Source organism: Passer montanus, unplaced genomic scaffold (genome assembly GCF_014805655.1).
Source record: "Passer montanus isolate IOZ18808 unplaced genomic scaffold, ASM1480565v1 scaffold37, whole genome shotgun sequence".
Classification (NCBI taxonomy): Eukaryota; Metazoa; Chordata; class Aves; order Passeriformes; family Passeridae; genus Passer; species Passer montanus.
This window is the reverse complement of record NW_024368485.1, coordinates 4,514,222-4,538,163: the sequence shown is the minus strand read 5'-3', so window position 1 is coordinate 4,538,163 and position 23,942 is coordinate 4,514,222. Positions and strand designations below refer to the sequence as shown.

The 23,942-nt window shown below is 42.4% G+C and overlaps 1 protein-coding gene across 2 annotated transcripts in view; it reads right to left on the bottom strand.

Moving 5' to 3' along the window:
- Positions 1 to 19,025: 19,025 nt before the first annotated feature.
- ACYP2 (acylphosphatase 2) overlaps positions 19,026 to 23,942 on the bottom strand; it is a 33,099-nt gene continuing 28,182 nt past the window's right edge. For both annotated transcript variants that reach the window (XM_039717160.1, XM_039717161.1), the window contains exon 4: positions 19,026 to 19,947. In XM_039717160.1, the coding sequence (XP_039573094.1) occupies positions 19,833 to 19,947 (115 nt within the window). In that variant the 3' untranslated portion in view covers positions 19,026 to 19,832. The remainder of the gene's footprint in view (positions 19,948 to 23,942) is intronic.

Sequence of the window (23,942 nt, the reverse complement as noted above, 5' to 3'; positions counted from 1 at the left end):
TATTAACCTCAAAAGAGCACATTTTCTTAAAAAAAAAAAATCAAATTGGCCCTAAATCAAGCTCTCCGCTGCTACATCCAGACTGCTCCCTGCAACTGAACCTGCTAATTTAAGGACATTTATTTTGGGAACATGCACCATCACACAGAAATAGTGGTCCATGGGCCCCAAATAGCAGCAAAGGCCAGATCAGGTAGAGGAGTCTGCGTGTGATAACCTGAAGTCCTTTGTTAGAGCAGTAGCCAGGGAAATGGGCTATGGGATCTGTGGGATTGGGGACCCGAGGCCAGCAGCTCCTCAAGGTCACCGTGGCCAGCAGGGAAGGAGCCCGCAGAGCACCAATGGATCTCCTACTCTTCCCAAACTGGTTGGCTCAATGAGGTCGTAATTAACACGGAGCAGTTCGTTAGATCAGCGTCCATCTAGTATTGACACGTATGGCCAAGGCTGTTAATATGCTGGAAGTGGTTAATTAGTGCTAATTGGCTCTGAAGATAGGGCAGAGCTCCATTCCAGCAGGGTGGGACGGAGCAGTTTTGTAGAATGCAGCAGTTTTAGGTCAACCACTGCAGAGCAATCCTGGGCTTACCCCTGGCTTTCACCCATTGCAGGAGGGGAATGGCAATTCCTGCAGCTCAGGAATGCAAACACAGCTCTGGAGTTCCTACAAAAGTGCCTACACATGGAATTGTAGCTGTTCAGGAAGCCCTACAAGCTTGAGGCATCCCTGGAGCTACAACTTTCTGAGCAGGAATGAGGCATGTTTAAAATGAGTACTTTTCTTTTATACAGAGAATTGTTTGGTTTGGTAGAACTATAAATTGCCTGACTCCTGATGTCTAATAACCAAATCTACACATGCAATTGTAGGAGACCTCAAAAGTGAAAAACAAATTTAGATGGAAAATCTAGCTCCCAGATTTCATGCTGGAATCCAGGGCTATACATTTATATATATTCACACCAACCAAGCAGGAGCTGCATGAAGAGTATTGTTATCAATTCCAGACTCTGACATTTTTCAGGCACCAAGAGCATGATTTAGAGACAAGATAGAATCCACATTGTTCAAAACCACGTGAATAATGCCATTGTTGACATTTTGAGTGTGCATGTAGCTCCCATAAAAACACTGAACATTTTTTCCTCAATATCCAAACACCTGCTCAGAAGATCAAAACTCTTTTCTTAATAAATTACTTTAAAAGTTGAATACAGTATGCATCCTCATGCGTTTCAGTTTTGCAAATAAATCTTCTATTAAAAGGCATTAGTTCATTCCTCTGAGTGGAATTTTAGGCATCAAAAATCTCTTCAGATCATGTTATATATAATATGAAAATATTCCAGCAGAGGGTCTTAATATTTACAATAAATTTAAAAAACCCATGCACATGACTGAAAAAAACCCCAAATTTGTGTCTCTGCTTTCTTCTCACAACATTGCAAGTCTTCCTGGGAAGAAGCTTGCATCCTTGGCTTTTAGCATTCCAACATCTCTCTCCATATCTGTCCAAGTCTTGCACAGAGAAGATCATCCTGTGGTCAATACACAACCCAAGATGCTCAAACAATATCACTGCAAACATTTCCAGAGTTAAAACACCAATCTAGCCTATCTCCCTAAATGAAATGTGTGTGTGGCAGAGTGATTTGATGTGTTCTTTATTCCCAGCTGGAGGAAGGAGCATTGCTGCAGTGATTTGAGTGGTTCTGCCCACTGTGTCTCACAGTTACACAAAGGCTTTTGGCTGCAGAATTAAAAGCCTGATGATTGCTCACCATTTAGGGAGGGAAAAATGCATTTTTTAGAATTTCGGACTGACTTTATCCAAAAGAACTGGCTTGGATATGACACAGAATGAAGTCTCTGATGATCTGCCTATGTTTTTCAAATGGGGTCACACACACACAACATCTACTGCAGGTTTTGTTGGCAGTACAGGCACTTCAGGAAGGATGTGGTGATCCTTCACTGGCTGCATCACCATCAGGCAGCTTTGCTGCAGTGATGGTGATTCAGGGAATTACGGGCACCTCAGGAACTCACAGAATATTTTAAATTGGTTGCTTCTCACTATGTTTTAACACCCTCTTCCAGCAGCCTTTAACTTGCCTCCTCCCTGCTTGATGCAGGGCCTTGGAAAGGAGGAATCTTACTGATGAAGTTTGAAAATTATATTGACTTATTTGTGCAGCAACATGCAACCAGTTTGACACTTTACCAAAAAAAAAAAACCAAAAACAAAAACAAACCACCCCAAAATCCCAACACGATGGGCTTGGTAGGGGCAGGGCATCTTTAAAATCTGTTTCAAGAGCCTGAATTCCAGCTGAGCAACAAAAGCTAGATTTAGTTAACAAAACTAGATGTATCTGTTAAACTACCTGTAAGGAATTGGATTAATTAGAGGGAGAATCCTTCTGAGCCTCAGCAGGCAGCAGCCCATGCAGCCAAGTTAGCAACATAACCCAGCTCCAGCTATTGTTTTATTGGATTCCTTTGGGGGGAGAGGGGGCCACGGAGCAGGAAGGAATTTTTATGCATATATGCATACAGAAAAGGCCTGTTTTTTCATCTGTGTAAAGTCAAAACATACTGGAACCATAAATTACATCCTGCAGAAGTGTTCAGAGTTTGTATCCTTTTAAGGAATACAGCATAAAGTCAGCACCCCTCTTCCAAGGTATAATCTTCCATCAGTGAGAGATGCTGCTGCCTGATCGCAGCCAGACAACTGGCCCGGCACCAAGAGCCCCAACGTGCCAACATATGGAAACAATTGCTTCCCTTCAGATTGGAAATGACATACCCTGGGTGTGTGCACAACACCCCCCATCAATCACCCCAAATGGTTCACTATTTGGACTTTAACTTTTTATCCAGTGGAGATCCCCAGAGCCTGGTGTGAAGGGCAGCAAAGGTATTTACACAGAGCAGAAAGCAAAAGAGCTGCTGCCCCAGTCTGAGCCTCTCTGGACAAGGCTGTATTTCACACACCAGCACAGATCTTGCTCCAGCTTTGTATAAAAGCAGCTAAATCTTGAAGTTAGACCTCTTCTCGACTTTTATTTTCCCCTTTCCCTTGAAATAGAGCATGCTTGTCATTTAAAGGTACCTGTGACACAACAAGTTCACGGGAAATAAAAAATCTTTGGAACAAAATCTCAGCTACTCTAAATAAGAAAAGCCTACAGAAGCCAAAAACCACCCCCAGCACTCCAGAAAACCCCCACACCTCAGCAAGAGAAGTGAGGGGAGAGGTTTAAAGGTGAATATCTGTCCATGGGTTACAGGCTTTGACACCAGTGACAACCTCTCTGTCAATGAAGCTGCCATGGGCCTGCAACACAAGGGAAAAATCAAGAGGGTTTTTGTTTTCTTTTAATGATCTGGAGATCAGAAAGGCAAATTCCTTCTGAGAAGGCAAGGAAAGCCTTCATTCAAGTTTTCTGGGCTCATACAGCAAAGGATGGTTGAAGGAAACAGGCAACTTCCTAAAGAACTGCTGGGATGAGTGAAAAGCCAGGAGGGGTCTGTGTTTTAAATCAGTAAACATCACTGATGGTGGCACTTTTGCAGCCACTCCTTAGGCACCTCAGGAAACTGAAATTGTGGCTCAGTAGAGGTGAACATATATTTTTCTCTTGCTTTCACCAGAGCCAGGGGTGCACAGCAATGTTGGAATTCTATGGGTGATGTGATTGATTATCTCATGCTAATGGAACCTCTGGAATTAGCTCTTCTGTGGATTATAGGAAAAGCAACGTTTTCCCATGGAAGACAAGAGGCAGAAGCACACCTGGCTGTACAGCACAGGATTAAACCATCACCTGGGCTTTTGGCAGGAGGAGGGCTGTTATGATGGTTAAGGTCTTGTCTGGGCCACCGAGACAAACAGACTGAACCCCCACATCTGTTCCTGCAGCAATTCCAGGTTTTCTCCAAGCCTCCCCAGGGCAGATTTTCCAAAAGCACTGTGAAGATGCAGACAAGCACTGTGGAGGATTTACAAACTGGATGCTTATCAGCACCTGTTGATGTCCTTTGGGTCCTGTCTGAGGGAACATTACAGATGTCATTATTCAGATCCAGCCAAATTCTGCCTTCAGGCACACAACATTTCCATGCAAGTGAAAGAGCACAGTGAGCTCATATCCAAGGGTGGGACTGAGCCCCAAGTAGAGTAGGAAAAAGGATTTGCTGTGTGACAAAAATAGGCCAAGTGCCTTGTCACATCTGACAAATGCCTCAGATGGCAGGGAACAGCTTTGGGGGGCTATTAAAAGAGTTCCTGTTTCCATGGATCAACTGACTCCTTGTCACAGGTAAGTTGGTGGCCCCCTTCTCGATGGCAATGTAAATGGGTCTCAGCATCAGCAGGCAGCAGGGAACTAACCATAATTATTTCCTCATCCCTAATGCTTCCCTCACTGTCATTTGTTGATGAGCAATTCTAGGCTGGATTCTGCAGATCACAGAGCTTTTTATCCTCACTTACTCACAGGAGCTGCTCAAATTTTAGGAAAAAAAAGTTGCAGCCATTTACCACAGAGGCTGCCAAATCAGGCACTTTCTTGCTGAAAGTGGGATGTGATGATCTGCTTGGGTTTGGATGTTTCCAAACATAAAATAAAATCAGGTCAGACCTGATACACATTCCTAAAGTCAAGGACCCTGCTGCAGAGAAGGATTTAGGTAATAACTGTGATCTGCTGCTAACGAGCAGTTAATTGGTGTTCCTTTCTTGTGTTTATCATTTGTAAACAGAAAGACCATATTAACAACTAACACTCGAGGAACCCCTTCAGTTGTGGGTTCTGTGTGACTCATCTCAGTTTATGTTCACTAAACAGCTGAGGAGAAATCAGCTTGGTTTTGCTGCAAGGAAAGCAGAGTGCCCAGACAAAAAGACCACAGCCTCTAACTCATTCCAGTTTGAAGAAACAGAAGTGGGCAATTACATTTCCCAGCAGATACTGCTCTGGTGCAGGAGAAATATTTGTTGGTCTGCCCCTGGCTGGCAGACAGGCAGTTGTTGGGTGTGTACCACACAAAGAATACTTTCATTTTCTGGCACGGTGCAGCATTGCTGAAATACCAAAGACCATGGCTAATTAAGTGGAGTGATGGAACAGAATGATTTGATGATAAGATTTAATTGGTATGAACGTTCCCATAGAGGAGTTACTGTGTCTGTCTGGGAGGACCAGACGCTCAGCTCAGGGGGGCATTGCTCAACTGGAGCTGAGGGGTGAAGGGCACAGGGGTGCCCTGTGCTTGCTCCCAGTCCTGGCACTCCAGCAGCAATTTAGGGAACACTGAGCCAGTCTTTTGCTGTCACGGTGGCTGTGAATCACCAATCAATCACAGCCCCTCTCCCCCACCGTGACTGCTGGGGGATGGAGTCACAAGGGAGCACCTACTGAACCTAAGTAGGGATGGGACTGCTCCAGATGCTTCACAGCAGTACAGACCAGGAGGCAGCCATTAACTCCTTAAATGCTGGTGCTTTCAGCTGATCATTCTGATTTTTCAATAATAAAAGAAGCTTATCTTAACTTTCTAAACAGGAAATCAGTCTTGGATAAGCCACTCTGATGCTGATCCTTGCTCCACAGCTTGGCTGACATCACTGGAACAGGTTCCCCCAGTATTCCCCATGTGTACCTACACAGAAGTTTTCCCAAGTCTCCCATTTGGGGCTCCAGACTGGACCAAACTGGCAGTGCTGCAGTCTCCAGGGATACAAAATTCCACAGGGCCAAAAATCACTGATCAAAGCCCAGGGCAATAACCACAGCCATATTAGGAGCAGTAAATTGGTATTGCCAAGGGGAAGGGTTGGCCCTTCAGAGCATTCTCCTTCCTTGGACATGGACAGATGATCCAGCATTCTGTTACAGGCCACTTCCATCTGCCTTGACACAAGGCCAGCACCAAACAGCCAGGAGAACAGAGCCAAGATCTTTCCTAGAAGAGCCCAAAAGATTTCCCGCAAGCAAACAAGAGATTTGTCACAAGAGAAAACAGATTTTGTGCTCAGCACATGTTTAGGTCACCAAGTCTGGCAACAGCACCCATGGAAGTCACAGGCTTCAGGATTCTCCAGGTAAAGGTAAATACAATCCCCACACTCCAAATTTCACTATTGCCTCTGCAATGACTTCTGCTGCAGAAAGAATCAGAAAAATGAAAATAATTCCCTGATTATTTCTCTCACCCTTCTCAGTATTTGGCAAAATCTGTCATGGTTCTAAATGTGGCCTTTTATTTTCTACTACACAAGCCTGACTATACAGACTGAATCTTAAAACATGGTTTCATAACTACCATTTGGCTGTGAATTCACTGCAAGAAGGTCTGCACAATTAGAAACCTTGCAGCAGTTGGGCTGTAACAGCAGCCACCTGACCCCTGAGCACCAGTGACACTGGATAGAACACACACCTATGAGTTAAGATTGCCTCTGATTGTCACTCCTTTCTGCTAACACTTGGCAGGGATCCCCTGATAAGCCAAGAGCACTGATTTAGAGATTTGTGCCTGCCTGTATCATGACATTCCTGTCCATGCTCCTCTCCTTCACCAGCAGGGTAAAAGAGCCAACAACTGCTATTCTCTTCCCCCTCCCACCCTGGAGGAAAGAAAGGCAGCACATGATAGCTCTTGCTGCAACATAAACGATTTTCTTCTGATGCTGTTTCCTCCCTTTGCTGCCAGAGACCTGGAGAGCACCAAGATCTGCCCAGTCAGCATCACCTTGGCTTCTGTGTCTTGCAGAATAGATCTGCTTCATCAATTACTCAAGAGAAAGAGCCCTGAGCAAGTAGCGCTTTCCCTCCTTAAACCAGGGCAGACAAGAAACTGTCCCTCTGTTCAAGGAAACATCTCCCCTTCTTCCTCCTCTCGCTCTTAATTATTGTAATTGTCAAAAGCTTTTCCCTCCACATCTCAGATTGCTCAGAAGTTGCCAAGCAGGGAGCCCCTCTTTACCAACTTGAAAATCTGTTCCAATTAGCCCACAGAAACAGAGCAGCTCAGAGCATGAGAGAATTATGCTTATTTAAAATGTATCAGGCTCTGGTACTTGGGAAAACACATTGGGTTGCTAGAGGATAATCTGCTGTGTTTCCAAGTGGTTTTTGGCATTAAACAAGGGATCCATAGGACAAGGTTTTTTAGTTGAAGAGAATGCAGTTCAGCCATAACACTCTGGTCTCCAAGGCTGCTGCTGCCACGCTGCTCTCCTGGAACACCCTTTGGTGACAGCAGCAGGCTCAGCTGATCCTCTTGGCATAGTCAGCAAGGGTGTTGGCTCCCAAACCAGTTGCCCCAGAATAAATACACATGGAGTGAAGAAATGCAAGATTGCAGCTCTCTCTAGAAACTTCTTCTTGCAGAAACAAGCTGTGATGAAAGTCACAGCAGCAGCAGCTGAGGGTGAGTGGCTCCCAGTGCTCCCAGGCCCCCAAGGGACACCTGCTCTGCCAGCCTGGCAGCTCACCTGCTGCTGACATGCTTTTAGATGAGGCTTTCCTGCTCACCTAAGTCTGGTTCTATGGAGCATTTAGTTCCCCAAATGCCCTGCTTGCAGGGAATAAAAGACCAGTCAGCCATTATGCTGACAAAACACCAGCAAGAGGGAGAGAGCCTGTCTGAGCAGTTGGTTAAAAATTGGTCTAGACTTGCTCTCATTAATTTGCTTCAGAGACAGCTGGGAAAAAGGACAGGAGACTGAGTTTATCTGCCCTGAGACAGTCCCTGTGGCTCTGTGCTACCTATGCTGCTCAGCCAGGGGACACTGCAAACACTTGGCCTCCCAACTCAAACTCTCTCAAAACCAGTAACTCTACCTTCAAAGAGCTGAAGGGAGCCTCTTCCAACCTCACAGCCTCCAGATGTGGAGCTTTTAAATAGAAGAACTTCCTCATATGGTAACTCCCAAAGGTCTGCTTTATCCATGCCAGTGGAAGGGTTGTTACTGATACAGGGTTATTCAGCAGGTGAACTCTCAGTTTTTATAGCTGCTTATTCAGGATGGGGAAGAGTGCCAGGAAGAAACAGCTCGAGTGACATCAGCAGGGTAATTTTTAACATGTATTGCTGTATGGAAACAAAAATCACCTCTGCACACAGATGCTCCCCATAAAACTATGTTTGAAAAATGTACCTTTTTTCCATTTCTGAATCTAGGCAAAAATTAACAAGACAACTGTTAAACCTGTTGGCAGAAAGCAACTGCTTGACAGTGTCCACAGTGCAATCCAGTCAGGTGACATCCAGTACTGGAGAAAAGTTTGAGGGTTTTCAGCTGCTGCTGACTGAACTCAGCCAGCAAAACCAACTCAGGCTGGTGCCTGATCAGCTCTTTGGGGCTCTACACTTCAGTGGAGTTTAATGACACACATGGCACCCTAAAACCCACCCAGTCCCACCCCCTGCCATGGGCAGGGACACTTCCCCCTATCCAACCTGGCCTTGGATGGGATGGGGCAGCCACAGCTTCTCTGGGCAACCTGTGCCAGGGCCTCCTCACCCTCACAGGGAACAATTTTGCTCTGTTTTGTTTTTCTTTTGTCAGTTGAAGTCATTCCCTCTTGTAATACTGAAAGAGTAAGTGGAAATTGTTCATACCTAGTTTGTTTTGGTGTCTTTTGCTCCCCAATATTATAACTGCTCATTTAGCAACCTTACACTGGAGCTAATTAATCCTGCACAATGTAATTGGGATTATCATGCCACTGGTGAACATGAGAAGCATTTATTTGGGAGAGATATAAAGTCTCTGTTGGCAATTCTTGTGCCAATATTAAACATTCCATCACTATTCAGGCTAAAAGACAAAAGAAGTCAAGGAAGGAATTTTTACACCAATACATGAACTCTACTCACTGATAATATTTAAATATGTTTATACCACTGTGTGCTGGTTCAGAAGTCAGCATGCCCCAGATGATATTATTGATTTCTCTAAAACCAGAACAAGGTATAATCTGGCTTTAAGTTTCTGCAAATGCCAAAAATTACATTTTGTTCTCATTCACATTAATTTTCTTCTACTTACTCGTGGTTCATATGAGGGCAATGAGGTCAGGTTGTACAGAAAGCTGCAGTGAAAATGCCTCCTTGGCTCTCCTAAACCAAGATTCTGGCTCACTCACATCTACCACTGGATCCTGAAGGCACAAAACAGATTCCTGGACCGGGCTGCCTATTTTGAGTTTGTTTGGTGTTTTTCATGATTTAGTTCTGTGATTTCTTTCCCTGATCAGACCATGATGCCAGCTTTCCCAAGTGCCACTGCCTCATTGATTTCAATGGTTTTGACTGCTGTTATCAGCTGCTTTGGACCCTGATTAGCTGAGGACTCTATGCCTCATCAAATCCTGTTTTCCTGATTTGCTTGCCAGGACTAATCTTCAGTGATCTCTCCCAGAATCCCCAGTCGCCTCTCTGTGAGCATTCCCAGATGCTCTGTAGTCTCCTCCTCCTTTTCCTTTGTCCTATTCCACAATGACACCTCTGCTCACACCACTGACACCTTAATAATGTGCAGTTACCACGGGGCCCCCATCCTCTCCTCTCTCTGTCATTTAGATCCCCGTCTCCTTTGCAACAGAAACCAATTAGAAGCAATTAAGAGCTTAAGTTACAAAAGGAAATGGTTCTCAGTTACAAAACATTCACCAACCAGTTCAGTCATTTTAAGACAACGGTGAACTGAACTTTTATCACAGTGGTAAACCAGACTGATACGGTGATCTACAGTTAATGTTTAAAAAAGAAATGCTCTCCATCAGGGCCAAAGGCCATTTTCTGATAATTTTCTCGAGGTGAAGACTTCTCCCATTGCCTCTGAGGAGGAATCACATCTCTGAAAATTTCCAGTTATTTTTATTCTATATTCCAATTCCACTTACAAATAAATGCCTTTTATTAAGAGGTTTTTCTTAGACTTGGCAAAGATGTTTTTCCTGTCCAGGAAATCAGGTACATTAGCAAAATCTTTAGAGAGTTCAGGTTAACTGTTACTCTCCTTTCCATTTGTCCAAAGGTTCTAAATGAAGTCATAATGAAATCTTGTCACTGGGTCAAATCTCATTCAATGAGACACTTCTAGGAACATTAGTCACTGCCCAGCATTTTTTAAGGTAGGGACTGCAAGACAAACAACCTTTTCCCACTGGAACTCAGACATTTTTATATCAGAAATTTTACACTTCCAGTTGAGGCACAAGCCTTTTTTCTTTTCCTGTGCATGTTTTATCACTGCTGAGGGTGAGCCTTTGAATCCAAATGCTAATTCCTGCACCTTTCTCAGGCTGCTAAACCTTATGTATTCCATATTTTATACACCTTTCTTTTGGCTGGCAGATAATTGTTGTCCATTGTTTTGCACTTCCCCATAAATTCTGGATGTGCACAGAAGAACAAACACTTCCATAATGGTGGCCACAACTTTGAGAGCTCAGGAAAGGGAAGCTTTTCCCTGTATGGAGTTACTGGATGCTTGATGCTTCCCAGGATCCTTCCTTGGCCCCACACAGAAAGCCCATAAAGCATCTCCAGAGGATCCAGGGTTCACCTGTGGACACCACTTGCCACATCTGGGGATTTCACAGGCCTGAGTTTCCCTGACAAAGCTAAATCCCATCTAAAACACCAGAATTAGAAGTAGGCATGACTTCAGAGAGCCAAAGCAGTGTTATTGTGCAAAATCTAGACTGCATTAAAGGCAATGACATCCATCTATTATGTGGTCCTGGATATTTCCAAATACATTTAAAACACTGCAGAAAAAAATGCAAAAAGAGGGATTCCTACATTTTTCCTAGCCAAGGTTCCCAAAAGTAGTTTATTAGCATGAATTAATTAATGTTATTAACATTTATACTTCTGCCAGAAGATGCAAGACCTGAAATACTTAGAAAAATACATAAAAGGTCTTATGAAAACCTAATTTGTGGAAGAAATGAGAGAAGAAGGAGCTTAGCTTTTAATCCTGTAATGAGGGACTCACTAATGAAAAAATTTCTATAGAAGGCTTTCCCAGAAAATACCTTGCTTCATAAGATTAATTTGTATAACATCCCCCTCTTTTGGATTTGGAAAGCTCTTTGAAACTTTGTTTATCCAGCATGTGAGTGGCTAAGTTGATAAAAAATAAGGGAGAAAAGAGAGAAAAAGAAGTACCAAAGAGGCAGTTTGATAGAGGAAGGCCCACCAAAAATCTTTGCTACTGTTTCAGCTCCAAAGAGAAATGAGCTGCAAAGGAAGAACACAAGCTCCAGGGTGATGTTTCTGCAGCCAGACCCAGCTTCCAGAGCCTGGGAAGACACTTCATTGTGGCAGGAACCATGACAGCCACCACATGCAGTTTAAATTACCCTTTTAGAGCCTCCTTCTCTAGGGACTGGACTCTTTAGTCCCTACTTCTTTCAGAAACTCATCTAGTCCTAAGAAATAACGTACCTGGAAAGGAGGAGGGTTTGGGGTTTACATTTACAGCCAGCACCTGAAGGAAATGACCCTCAATGTGTCATTGAAGCCACTTAAATCCACCTGTGATCAGGTTAAGTTCTCTTAATGACAGATTTGTTCCCCCCATGCAGAATCCCAAGTGAAATATGTCTGCAAATGTAAGTGGGTGCATTGTAGAAATTGAGGAAGGCACAGAGAAAACTGCCTCCTGTACCTATAGCAAGCGTTAAAAATAAAGGAACTTGCTAGGTTTGGCTCCTTGCAGAAGGATTTAGGCACCCTGGATGCCTGAGGAGACCAACAAGGTGCCAAACTGGGCTTCCACTTATTTGCCATAAGCCAATTGCCTCTGAAAGGATTGTGGGATGCAGTCAGAGGGATTTAGTGGGGGCTCCAAGGAAGGAGCTAGAGGTGGTGAGGGAAGGATAAACTAAGTTTCAGGATCATAATAACAGTGTTTACTGTAAAGCAGGATGAAGAAGAAATAAGATTGGTTCATGTAATTTTGTTTTCTTGGATTAAACTTACTTGACTCAGGGCTAAACTGATGGCTCATTGATTGAACTTCCCTAAGCCTACACATGCATGACTTCATTTTTTTTAATATTAACATTTTCTCCGTAATGAAAGAAGAGCAGATGAAATTTGAACAGATGAAAGAAAACTCACTGGATACCTACTGTAAAAAATCCCCACAAATTCATGGAAAAGCTTAAAGATTTGAGGGAGTCAGAGGGTGTATTACCACACCTATGCAGGGGAGAGTTTTTGAAGAACACTGGAAACCCCAGTTCTTCCCCTGGCTGGCAATTTTTCCCCTTGTGTGTTTATTTTATTACACTAGACAGGCACTTTCTCTTTTCTGCATGCCTGGCTAATGCAATTCCCAGTGGGGCTATGCTGTCAGGAAGGATCACCCCCAAAGATCCAATGGAGTGTGGCTGGTGAGGCCAGACTTCTGAGGGAGACTGAGTCCAGCACAAAGAGGAGCCATTAGTGATCACTATCAGCTGAAATGGAATAGCTGGAAGAGAGCAATGAGCAGGGGGAATATAAGGTTGTTTCCCAGCTTAGCTTTGTGCAGGGAGATGGATCAGTGGCAAAAGCCTGAAATAAAATGGGAAGGCAAAATCCCAAAGGGACAGAGCAGAGCAACAGAGGTTTCTGGGAGTTCAGAGGCTATAAAACTCCAGCTGACCTCAGACTCAAGGGGACTAAAAAAGACTGGAAAGAAGGAGGTGCCTTGGAATTGGCCAGTGGGACATGACAACTCTAATCTGAAGCAAAGGACTGGAAAATAAAATGGAAGCAGCTCAGTGTGAAAAAGCCTGTGGATGGTCCCTACACTCCACTCTGCAGCTTTCAGAGGACATTGAGAGCTCTTTAAAGTGCTTCAATTTTTCAGGCTGCTCCACTTGAAATTTTAGGTTGTCAATATCCTACATCCAAATCTGCAGATCTTGGGTAAAGGAAAATGGTAACCAGGAAACAAGAGTCTGTGATTCCATCTTGGACTAAGAATAAACATCTCTGTCACAGACAGATGGATAGCAGCTCAGCTGTGCAAAACATGAGAAAAGATGTTTGAGGAAAAATAAATTAGTGGGGAAGTGTAAAGCAGGGAATTGGTAGGATTTATTTCACCAAAAAGAATATTTTCTGTACCAATTGTGATATACAGAAGCAGAACCAAACAGTCCTCACCTACTGAGCAGCAGGTATTACAGGTACTAATCCAGCCAAAAAAAGCACAGGACCAAAGAGGTACAGATCCTCATTTCCCCCTAATTTTCTAGGTAGCATATTTCTTTTCTTTCCTGAATCCTTGTTTCAAGTGCATTAGTTTAGTGGTTGCTTTGGGTCACTGTGGACAGGTTGTCCTCTCAAGTATTTTTCTCATGCCTGCAAGCCTTTGATTTGTGGTTATTTGGTTTGCTACCTCGATTGGATATTTAAAATTCAGAGGATATCTTCCCTTGCATCTCTTATTAGATGCATCAGTTGTTTGATACTAAATAATGTAGAGCTGCCATCTCATCTTTTATTTCAGGGAATACAAGCATCTAAGGTGAAACCTGCCTCCTCCTACTCCTCTCCAGAAATTAATTCCTCCTGGCTTGCAGCAGCACAGAGGAGAATCCATTTTTTTCTTTTGCTTTGTAGTGAGGGCAGCAAAGCTGCCACGTTGTTGCTAAGGTTCTTCAGAATTGATAATTCTGTGGCATTTTTAGCTAGATGGCTGCAAACTCTCTTCTTTACACCATTTGAAAAACCCAAGGGGCTTTCCTATAAAGCAATTTAATGTATCCCAGCCTTTCCCCCAGGACCCAGCACCAGGAATTCTGTAGTGATTTGCTTCAAGGCATCGAGCACATCAAACCATGTTAATTACACAGCCTCATCATAGCCACTCCAGCTTTTAGTGGCTCCATTCCCCCACAGACAGGTTTTGAAAAATGCAAATAAGTCTTGGCTGTGGCTTTTAAAAAAGGGGGAAAAAAAAGAAAAAAGACATTAAACAAAATAAATCTCTCAGCTTTCCTGTGTGCTTTCATTCCTTACACTTCCTGAATGCTATCTGAAAATTCAAAAAAAAGCAACCAGCAACTGTTATCTCAGTACCTCCAGAACAATTCACTTATTTCATTCAGAACATTGGGGGAGTTTTAAACATACCTTGACTAAGCCAAAAATTTCAGAAGTTGTGGCTATTTCTGTCCCTTCCTCTTCCTTTCTTCCCAAAATATTACAGAATTCCCACTGGAGAGTAGCTCAGGAGTGCCACATTTCTTACCACCTTCTTCCCAAAATATTACAGAATTCCCACTGGAGGGTAGCTCAGGAGTGCCACATTTCTTACATTTCTTCAAAGAGTAAATTGTATGGCTGGGTCAGAACAAAGCTGTTATTTCACACATGATAATTTCTACAAATAAATGTGTGCAGAGCTGTGAGGCTGCTCTCAAGACCCTCAGGGGTATTAACACCAGAAAAATTAATTATTATTTATTCCACAGGACAAATCCCAGTCACATAAATAGAAGCTGGAAGCACCCACACACTGCCAGCTCTAAACAGGGATGATGTCCAACCAACACTTCTTACATGTCTGGAATGACATCCCCCTGTATCTATCAGATAAATGCACAATGATTACTACTTTAAACAGCAACATGTAAGGATTCAGTGGGTTTAACACTTTGCTTCACACCAGTATTGTTGCAAACATTGGTGTGGTATCTTAGAAATAAGACAAACCACAATCTTGTCAATGACTCTGTGCCTGCAGTTCAGTTTAAAACAATGGAAATAGTTTCTTCCTTCAGACAGGCACATTGCAACCTGCTAGATTATACTGGCTGCACAATGAATTTAAGGAATCAGCATCATGGTATTCAGGGTATGGCTTAACTGTGATAAATAGTGCCTAAATCCTATTCATTGGGTATAGCACTGATTCTTTGGAGCACACATTACTATTTAGTCATCATTTTGTTTCCAAAGTGTCAGCAAACTTAGATAACTACACAGTTTGTTTTTTTTTTTCCTCCCCGAGTTATACTGTGGGTCATTAATGAGTTTTAACTTGGTCTGCAATTTTTTTGTCTGCCTGTTTCCTGACAGCAGGCAGTAACATCTCTCTGGGAAGAGATGTTACTGTTAGAGCCCATCACTCAATTCAGGGTTGTTTTCCTACCTGGTACTGAGATTTCTTTCCCAAGTGAGCTGAACTACTCACAGCAGTACAACAGCTCTAGAGTCCAGGAGTGGATGTTTAAGGAAAGTTTGAGGCTGGTTGGTTTTAAATGGGGGGAAAATACAAAGCATCACCAACAGCTGAACAAGACTCACAGTGAGTCTCAAATCCCTGCTGTGACCTGCCCAGAGCACCCAGGTGCTGCCATCTAAACTGAGCATTCCCTTACCAGTTGATGAAACATTGGCTTCTCTTCTCCTGCTCCAAACATCTCCTGAGCTTTTGCTTTTAAACCTTTTCACACCCTCTTCTGCCAAGCCCCTCTTCCCCATCCACCCCTTTTCTCTATGCTGCTGACACAGAACTCATTTTCAGTGGTGCCACTGACTGCAGTTCCCAATAAACAACTGCAGGTCAGTTTCTCTACATTGATCTTCTTAAAACTCCTGTCCCTGCTCCCTTCCTGTTCTATTTACCATTTCTATGCTTGCACTAGAATTTTATTTTTAATTTTATTATTATATAAGGCTTTGAAGAGTTGCATGTATCCACTCTCTGCTCCCACCCTTTGCAGAACAACTCTGTAACTACAAACTGGGAATTACTGGCCTGCTTGGGAGTATCTGGCATGGCTTTAAGTGCTAAACTCCATGCAAGAAAGTTCTGTCTTTTCTAATATTCCTGAGGCCACAGTGATTCCTCTGTAATTAGGAAAAAATAAAACCAGCACCAAGAAAGTGGCTTAGTCTTTATCTTATGGCCCCCTGCTCAAACACTGTCCCATTAATAATGCATTTCCTTGGTTGCATGACCAATTCCTGTTCCCACTAAAGTCCGTGGCAGCATTCCAGCAGAACCTAAGTCAGAGCCTGCAGCACAGAACTGTTACCTCCCTGCCAAATCCAAGGGAATGCCAGGTCACCTTCCAGCTAGTGGAGAAACCCTGGCATGCTGGGTATTCCTCCAATTCAGCCTGTCAGACCCAGAAAAGAATTGCTCCCAAAAATCCACAAGGGCATTGCCCCATTTTTTCTGGAACACACACCATGGTTATGACTGACAACATTTGCTTCTTGGTGCTGATCAATTGTCTATGAAACAAAAACATGGCTTAGAGCTTACTGCTCACTTTTAGAACAACACAAATGCAGAAAGAGGAAGAAGTGTTAGAAAACTTTCCCATTTCCAAACTGCAGGAATCACAGGTGTTAATTCTAACATCAAGGAATTATTATTACTATTATTAGTACAGCTATGGTAGAGCCCACAGTGCTTTTCACCAGAGACAGAGATGCTAGTTGGATTTTGAGCCAAAAACTTCTCCTACTCCCCCATTAATGCTGTTCAGGGAGAAATTCTTCACTTCGGGGGTAAAGACAATTTCACAACTGATTTACAGTGTTATTCATCAGAAACTACTTTTAAATATTTAGATTTGCACTTATGTATATTAAGCTTTATAGTAACATCATCTAATTATGGAAGACAACTGGTCTCCTCCTGATTACTCAAACCATTCTGGAATTTTGATTGGTAAAACCCTCCAACCCACTCCTGCAGCCCTTTTAACCAAAAGAGAGGTTGTTCCTCCTTCGATCTTCCATGTCATGATTTTTTATTCAATTATGCCAGTATTAATATCAGATGAGTTAGGGCAAGTTTAGTAATTTTGAGTACCTGCAGTGTTTTTGAGGCAAAAATAACCTCCCTTTATTCCTAATACTTCTACTCACTACACAACGGACTGTGAGGAGTCTTTAAGAAAGAACAATACTACAGAAATCTCAATTTACAGGATCACTTTTGTATGAACAGACTCTAAAAAATAAATTATAGCAGAGAGCAGTGCTTGCCCTCATCCCTCACTGCAGCATTCCCTTCACAGCAGAGTGCTTGCAGCAGCACGGAGCCATGCATTAATCAGGAAGCTCGAGTGACTAATCCAGTTCACTCTGTCTAGTAAGAGGATTCCAGCAGCAAACATGCCCAGTTTTCTAAGAAGAAAGCAAGCCAAGCAAGGCAGCTCCAGAGGACATCAAGAAAATAAGAAGTGACAGATTGGTGTCACCTAAGAGAAAGTATGGCAGGAGATGCCACCATGCTTTTCTCCACACAGAAACCAAGAATGAGCAGGTCCAGCAGAACATCCCTGTTCTGCAAGGTTGCATCATTCCTGATGAGGCACAAAGCTCTCCTTCTGCTCATTGCCTTGGCAAGGTGCTATTTTTTTATTCTTTTATCACATACAACAAACCCATATGTTTATGAAATGCCTGTCATTTAGGAGTTAAACTCTGATTTTAATTAACATGTCTAGCCTATAGGCTTAATGAGGTGAATTTTCCTGAATTCTAGAAGAACACAAGTCAGGCACAACATTTTCCCCTCAAGAAAGTCAGCAATGTCCAAAGTGCCCAAACAACTCATGGAAGTCTGTTCCCAGACTTACTGCCAAATCTCAACCCTTTTTAGATAGAAACTATTAGGAGAACAGAATAGAAACTATAGACAGAAATTACTTCTATTTAAACAGAAACTATTTAGTGGAAAGTATTTCCACTTACAGCAAGAATGAAGCTGGCCTACACAACATAGATTCTTGCTGCATTGCATTTTGAAAAAGTAAAATTCAGGGGTATCTATGGTCATAACTGAGTGATATTAGTATGGAGTAGAAAAGGAAGTATGTCTCAACTCAGTTTTGATGTCTAGCTATCCAACTGTTCTTGCTTTTTTTCTATCTTACCATTGGGATTCTTTGGCTCCTCAAAACCAATGTTCTCATTAAATCTAGAGACACTGCTCTGCTGCTCTGCACACACTGTACTTCCACAAATGGGATGGCTTTGGACTCAGGATACTTTACCAGAATCTGAGGATTAAATAAAATGAGAGGATTAATGCCCACAGTGCCAGCCAAGGCTCCATTAGTTTCAGGAACACAGCAACACACAACTTGCAGCACAGATAAATGCTCTCTCTACACAATTCCTCCCCAGAAAAGTGAGCATTTTAAATGGCTGCTTCCCTCTCCTCAAGCCTTGCCTTTCTAGGGGAGTTGGGGTAAAGTGCCCAGGTCCTTGTGAGCACCCAGCTCCATCCCTGGAACACATTAAAACAACTTTTGTCTGCTCTTCCTCTGTATCCAATGCGCCCTTTGTTTTTTGCCTTCCTCTCTCCTTGTTCCTCAAAATATGAGGAAAGCACTTGGCTGGAACATCTTTGACTAAGGGGGTATTTTCTGCCAGGTAGCTCCAAGGAAAATGTAAACTCCTTTGCTAGGCAGGATATAGTTTTCCATGAGGATGGAACAGTTATTGAGCTCCTGCTACACTTGAACTTTGCCATTTACCATCAGCTGAACAAGGGCCATTTACCATGACTTCAACAATGGGGGCTTGTGTATAACCACAGAACAATTCATAAGCAGCTCCTGCAAATTCTAGAAAGGAGATGCTTATGTAAGTAAAAGCTTGAGCTTTTACTGCTTAACACAAAGGTCCAAAGAAAAACCAGCCTAGTGGTGAGCAGAAATACCTTTCTAGGCACATCTCGCCCTGATGGAGAAGCGCAGTGCTTGAGTTAGGAAATGTCCTTCCTGAAATTCAAACCATGAGCTGCAGATTTGGTGCAGCTGCCCAAACTGACACCACCTACCCCAGGAAGAGGGACAAGACAGCCAGTGGGAACACCAGCTTCAGTATCCTCATGGAGTCCCCCTGAATGTTCTAATCCTGACCCACAAGCACTGCAGGAGTGAGGATCCAGGTCTGACCCAGTCCTGACTAACACCAGGGCACCTGTGGAGACAGTGCTGGCTACAGGAACTGGATTCACAATGGATCAGACTTATCCAGGATTTATTAGAACTTCCATGGACTTCAGATGATGGATGTGGGTGCAGGTCCCACCACACAGTCTTAACTCAGGAGCAAACACACACCCATAAAGAAGATCACTTAAATCTTCAATTTTAGTAAGAACATTAAAAAAGCAAAGAGATTAAAACATCCTTTATAGTCAGCACGGATGCAAGCTACAGGTAGATGAGGAAAAAACAGGGCGAGAGACACATTTCATCACCTTCGGATATGATTTACCTGAATTATTATGAAGAATTTTAAACCAAAGCTGGTTAGATAATCCTAGTTTGAAACAACATATTTATTTTAAATTACCACTATAACCTCATTAATTGTCACAAAGAGCCTGATCTATAACACGCTTGTTACAGAGAACTCTCAAGTGTTCAGTTCTGCAGTTATGTATTTTTGGTGAGATCACAAACAGTAGAACATAAATTTATTATTTTTCATCTAAATATGACTCACAGTGTAAAGATTAGGTACCATCTGGTTGTATGTAACAAGTCTCATTGTGCACAAATAATCACCAGCACTTCTAAGCTTTTATCTGTCTTTCAAAGCTGCAATAAATTAGACATTGGCATTTTGAACACTAAATGTTGACATTCATGGTGTAAGATGTCTAACACAGCAACCAGGAATTCTTACTTGGTGGGAACAGGGAGCATTTACGCTTATCCCTAGTACAGAAAAGCATTCCAATGCTCTTGTGACATTTGATGGAAGCACAGAAAACATCATGCAGCAGAAATGTCAGTTTTGTGCTTAGTGAGGTGCCCTCCTGTTAGTATCTAGTGTTGAAATCCGAGAAGTCAAGCTTGGAGATCTCCTTTTCATTGGAAAAATTTGTTTTATCGATGCGGGAACTTGGGCTTCCAATTTTGCTCAGCCAGGATTTCCTGCAGGAAAAATAAGAGAGGGTTGGCAGATAAGGAACTGCACATGTGGGTGTTATTCTCTCACTTCACTCACTTTTACTTTTTTAAGAGACATAAAAAGCATCTTTCAATAAGGAAATTACCCCAAATCTGTTCTTTTCTGTTTTCCCTCCCTTTCCACTTTAAAAGCAAACCAAACGCTTTAAAGGTATCAGTGTTTCCAGGGGATTTACAGAATATTACATAAAAACACAGCTGACAAAAAGGCTAAAACAGATTTACTGCAATGATCCCTTCTAAACACTACTAATAGTATTCCAATAGGTATAATTACCTTTGCAGAGTCAATACTGTGCTTTGAGCAAGGACATACAAACCACTGACAACTGAAAAGAGACAGGAAAACAGAATCCCAACAGCCAGTTTGCTCCTTGCTGGCAACCAAAAGAATGGGAACTGGAAAGGAATGAGTTCAAAACCAGCAAAAAGACATCAACTATGTCAGAGCAATACTGATTTGTAATAAATATTGAATGTTATACTGGATAACTGGATACTCAAACACTGGAAATGCAGCAGGTGAGAGGTTTATTTACCAAACACTTTTGGTCAGTATTTTTGGTTGTACTAGACTCCCAGAAGTAGAAGAGAGAAAGCATCTTATTGGATCTTATTGAAGGAGAAATATATTTCCACACAATTTTTAGAAGTTAGTACAGACATTTAACTGATTACTATTAAAAAGAAATAAATATTCATCTTATTCTGATTTGAAAACAATAGTTGTCTTATTAAGAGTTATGCTAATTAACCCTTTGCAGAATCCCACTGAGCATTGTAAACTGCAATATTCTAGCAGTGAGACCTAATTTTGATGTCTTTATAATGAGAATCATGCACAGAAATTACTTACCTTGAGCCAGTAAATCAATGTATCACAAGATACATATCTAAGGACACCTTGCTAGAGACCCTACATACAAGATTTTTTAAAAGGCAGCTCTTGACACCAGAACACACTGCAAAACATCTCAAGGGGCTTCAGCAGTTACCAGACACAAATAATTTCCCCATGAATCATGTTAGTCTCTCACAGATGGGTCTCATCACTGGCACAGACAGTTCTAAATTTGCATTCAATGTGACCTGAACAATAAAATGCAGCCTCTGTATGGAAAACTTCCTACAAAACAGCAACCACACGCAGGTATCTCATGTTCCAAGTGTGACTTGCTTTATTTTAGCATAGAGAAATTAAAATATCTGTCAGATGCTTCCACTTCTTCACACCTCTTGTTTTTTGCTGCATGTTATGAACAACCTCCCTTCCTGTCTTAGATGAAGCCTTTCCAGTAAGGAACATAACATGGGAATAAGAGTTCAGGAATAAAACAGGAGAACACAACTTCCCAGTTCTGCTGGAAGCCTCAAGAAAGAGGGGATATTTCAACAGAGGGAAACAAGCCTAAGGACAGACCAGTCCCTTTTGTTTCATATTCAGAAAAAAACTTGAAAATGGTTATTGCTTATTTACCAATAAAGTCTGTAACAGTTGGACAGTCCTTGAGTGAGAAAAAAGAACATGAGTTTGAAATACTGAATTAATCTCCTGAAAATAGTAGAAATTGCTTTTTAAGTAATGTGATAGTTTGTTCACTATTTCCTTTTCCCATTTTGAAGGTGATCTTATCCTGGAAAAAACCAAAAGGAACATATTCCTTGTCCAGCCTTCACAATCAAAATTCATCCCTGGATGCTTCCAACTCCCAAGTTCTGCTGGGTGAAAAAGTACCTACAAACTCTGACCAGAGCAAACAATCCACTCTCAGCTCCTTCACATGAATAAGGATGAAGCACAAATTATGAAAATCCAGTTAGAGCAACCCAGCTCCATGGAAACTCTTTACAGGATGTGTGTGTTATTTCTTATTTAATGCAGCAGGGAGGGGAGGAGGCAATACCTGGGAAACGCATGATTTTGGGGCTCAGCTCTGCATAGAGAGGACTTTCCTCAGCCATCTCCCTCTCTCTACTCAAGTGACAACCCAGTCACCAGCACTATGAAGAAGCACATTTTTTACAAACTAAGAAAGCAGAAAATCAGTATTTCCTAGAAGTTAAATGTCATCTCCAATCTCATCACTACCACGGGTACTTATTTCCTTCAACAGTGAAGAAAAGGTTCTGCACTCTCCTCCTCAGCCTTCTCAATTCCCCTTCACCTCAGATCTCTTCATGTGTGTAGAGATGAGCTTCAATTACTTGCATTTGGAGTCTTAGCTTGTCATTTATAGCATCCATGTTAAAATTCACTGCTCCTTCCCACTTCTCCTCAGGAGTGCAAAGACTCCCTCCCCCTCACTCATCTGAAGCAATCGAGGACATTGCTGAGAAGACACCACACAGGTTACTCTTGTTTTAAAGGATTTATTCCCAAAGTGACTGCTCCACTGAATCCAGAACAAGAGCTAACCTCTAAATAGCCATTTCTGACCATGCTTAACTTCATGGAATGGTTTGGGTTGGGAGAGACCTTAAAACCCATCCAGTGCCACCCCCTGCCATGGGCAGGGACACCTTCCACTATCCCAGGTTGCTCCAAGCCCCATCCAACCTGGCCTTGGACACTGCCAGGGATGGGGCAGCCACAGCTTCTCTGGGAAACCTGTGCCAGGGCCTCCCCACCCTCACAGGGAAAAATTCCACTTCAATATCCCACCCAACCCTGCCCTCTGTCAGTCTGAAGCCATTCCCCCTTGTCCTGTTACTCCATTCCCTTGTAAACAGCTCCTCCCCAACCCAAGCACTGCCTGTCCATGAAGTCACTCTTGGCCATGCTCTGATCCCACGGAGTTAACCATGGATAACCATGGATTTCTGAGTTACACAACCTCCCTGTCCAGGGGAGAAGCCAATGCTCCTGAAACAGCTTCCCAACCAAACCACACAGCTTCCCTATCCCCATGTTCATGGGGAATACTCCTAGGAGCTTAAAACAATTTGATCTGTCACTCTTTCCCTTCTCTCCTTTCATTAACTAAAACAAACCTTGCTAAGAGAACCTGCCCTGACACCCAGGCAAACAGAGCCCTCCCCACTCTACATGTTCTTGGAAAACAACATCCAAAGAGCTGGGTTTTCACCAGCCCACTTTATATCCTTGTAGAAGCAGCCCAGCTGTGCACAGTATTCCAAGCAGGAAAACACTCCTACCTGTTAACTTGGCAGAATGGAGCCTGGCCAGGTATCTGGAGAGCTCCCTGGAAAAGTTATTTAAGGAGCTACATCTCTGTAACACAGGATAATCACAGAACCCAATGTTGGAAAAGACTTCTCAGATAAATTCCAAACTTCGATCAAATACCATCTTGTCAACTAAAGCAGAGTACTAAGTGCCATCATCATTAATAATAATTAATTACACTGGCACAGTCCTAAAATCCACTGTGCTTGAAATACTACAATAACAGAGTAACTTTCTGATTTCCTGAACAATATTTATTTTTTAACTCCAATCTCTAAAACAAACAGCTTGCTTGGCATTATTCTCTGAAGTATTTCTTTACAATATGAAAATTACTCCTGCAATAGTTCCTTTATTTGTGTGCAAAAAGAGAAACTTTTATCCTGATACTGGAGAAATTTACAGTCTGTGGTACTAGGAAAGGACCTGGAAATGCCCTCCAGCATTAATACACAAGGACCTAGGCACAGGTTAAGAATATGTTCCTCTCTCTTCACCTCAAGCACAGTGTCACTTAAGTGGAACGGAGAAACCTGTGCTTTTATTTAGAGCAAGAGAAAATAATGGCACTGGCTTGTTTACACTTTATTTCCCTTTGTTGGGATAAATACTGCAGAGAATGTTACTTTTTGAAGACCATATTTACATCTGTGACAGCATATAGACCAGCCTTGCAAATATTTATAAAATCCCTCCAAAAATATTTTTGCCTTCTGCAACAGCACTGTCCAATTTTCATAAATCCTGATATTTCAATATTTGCAGAAGAAGT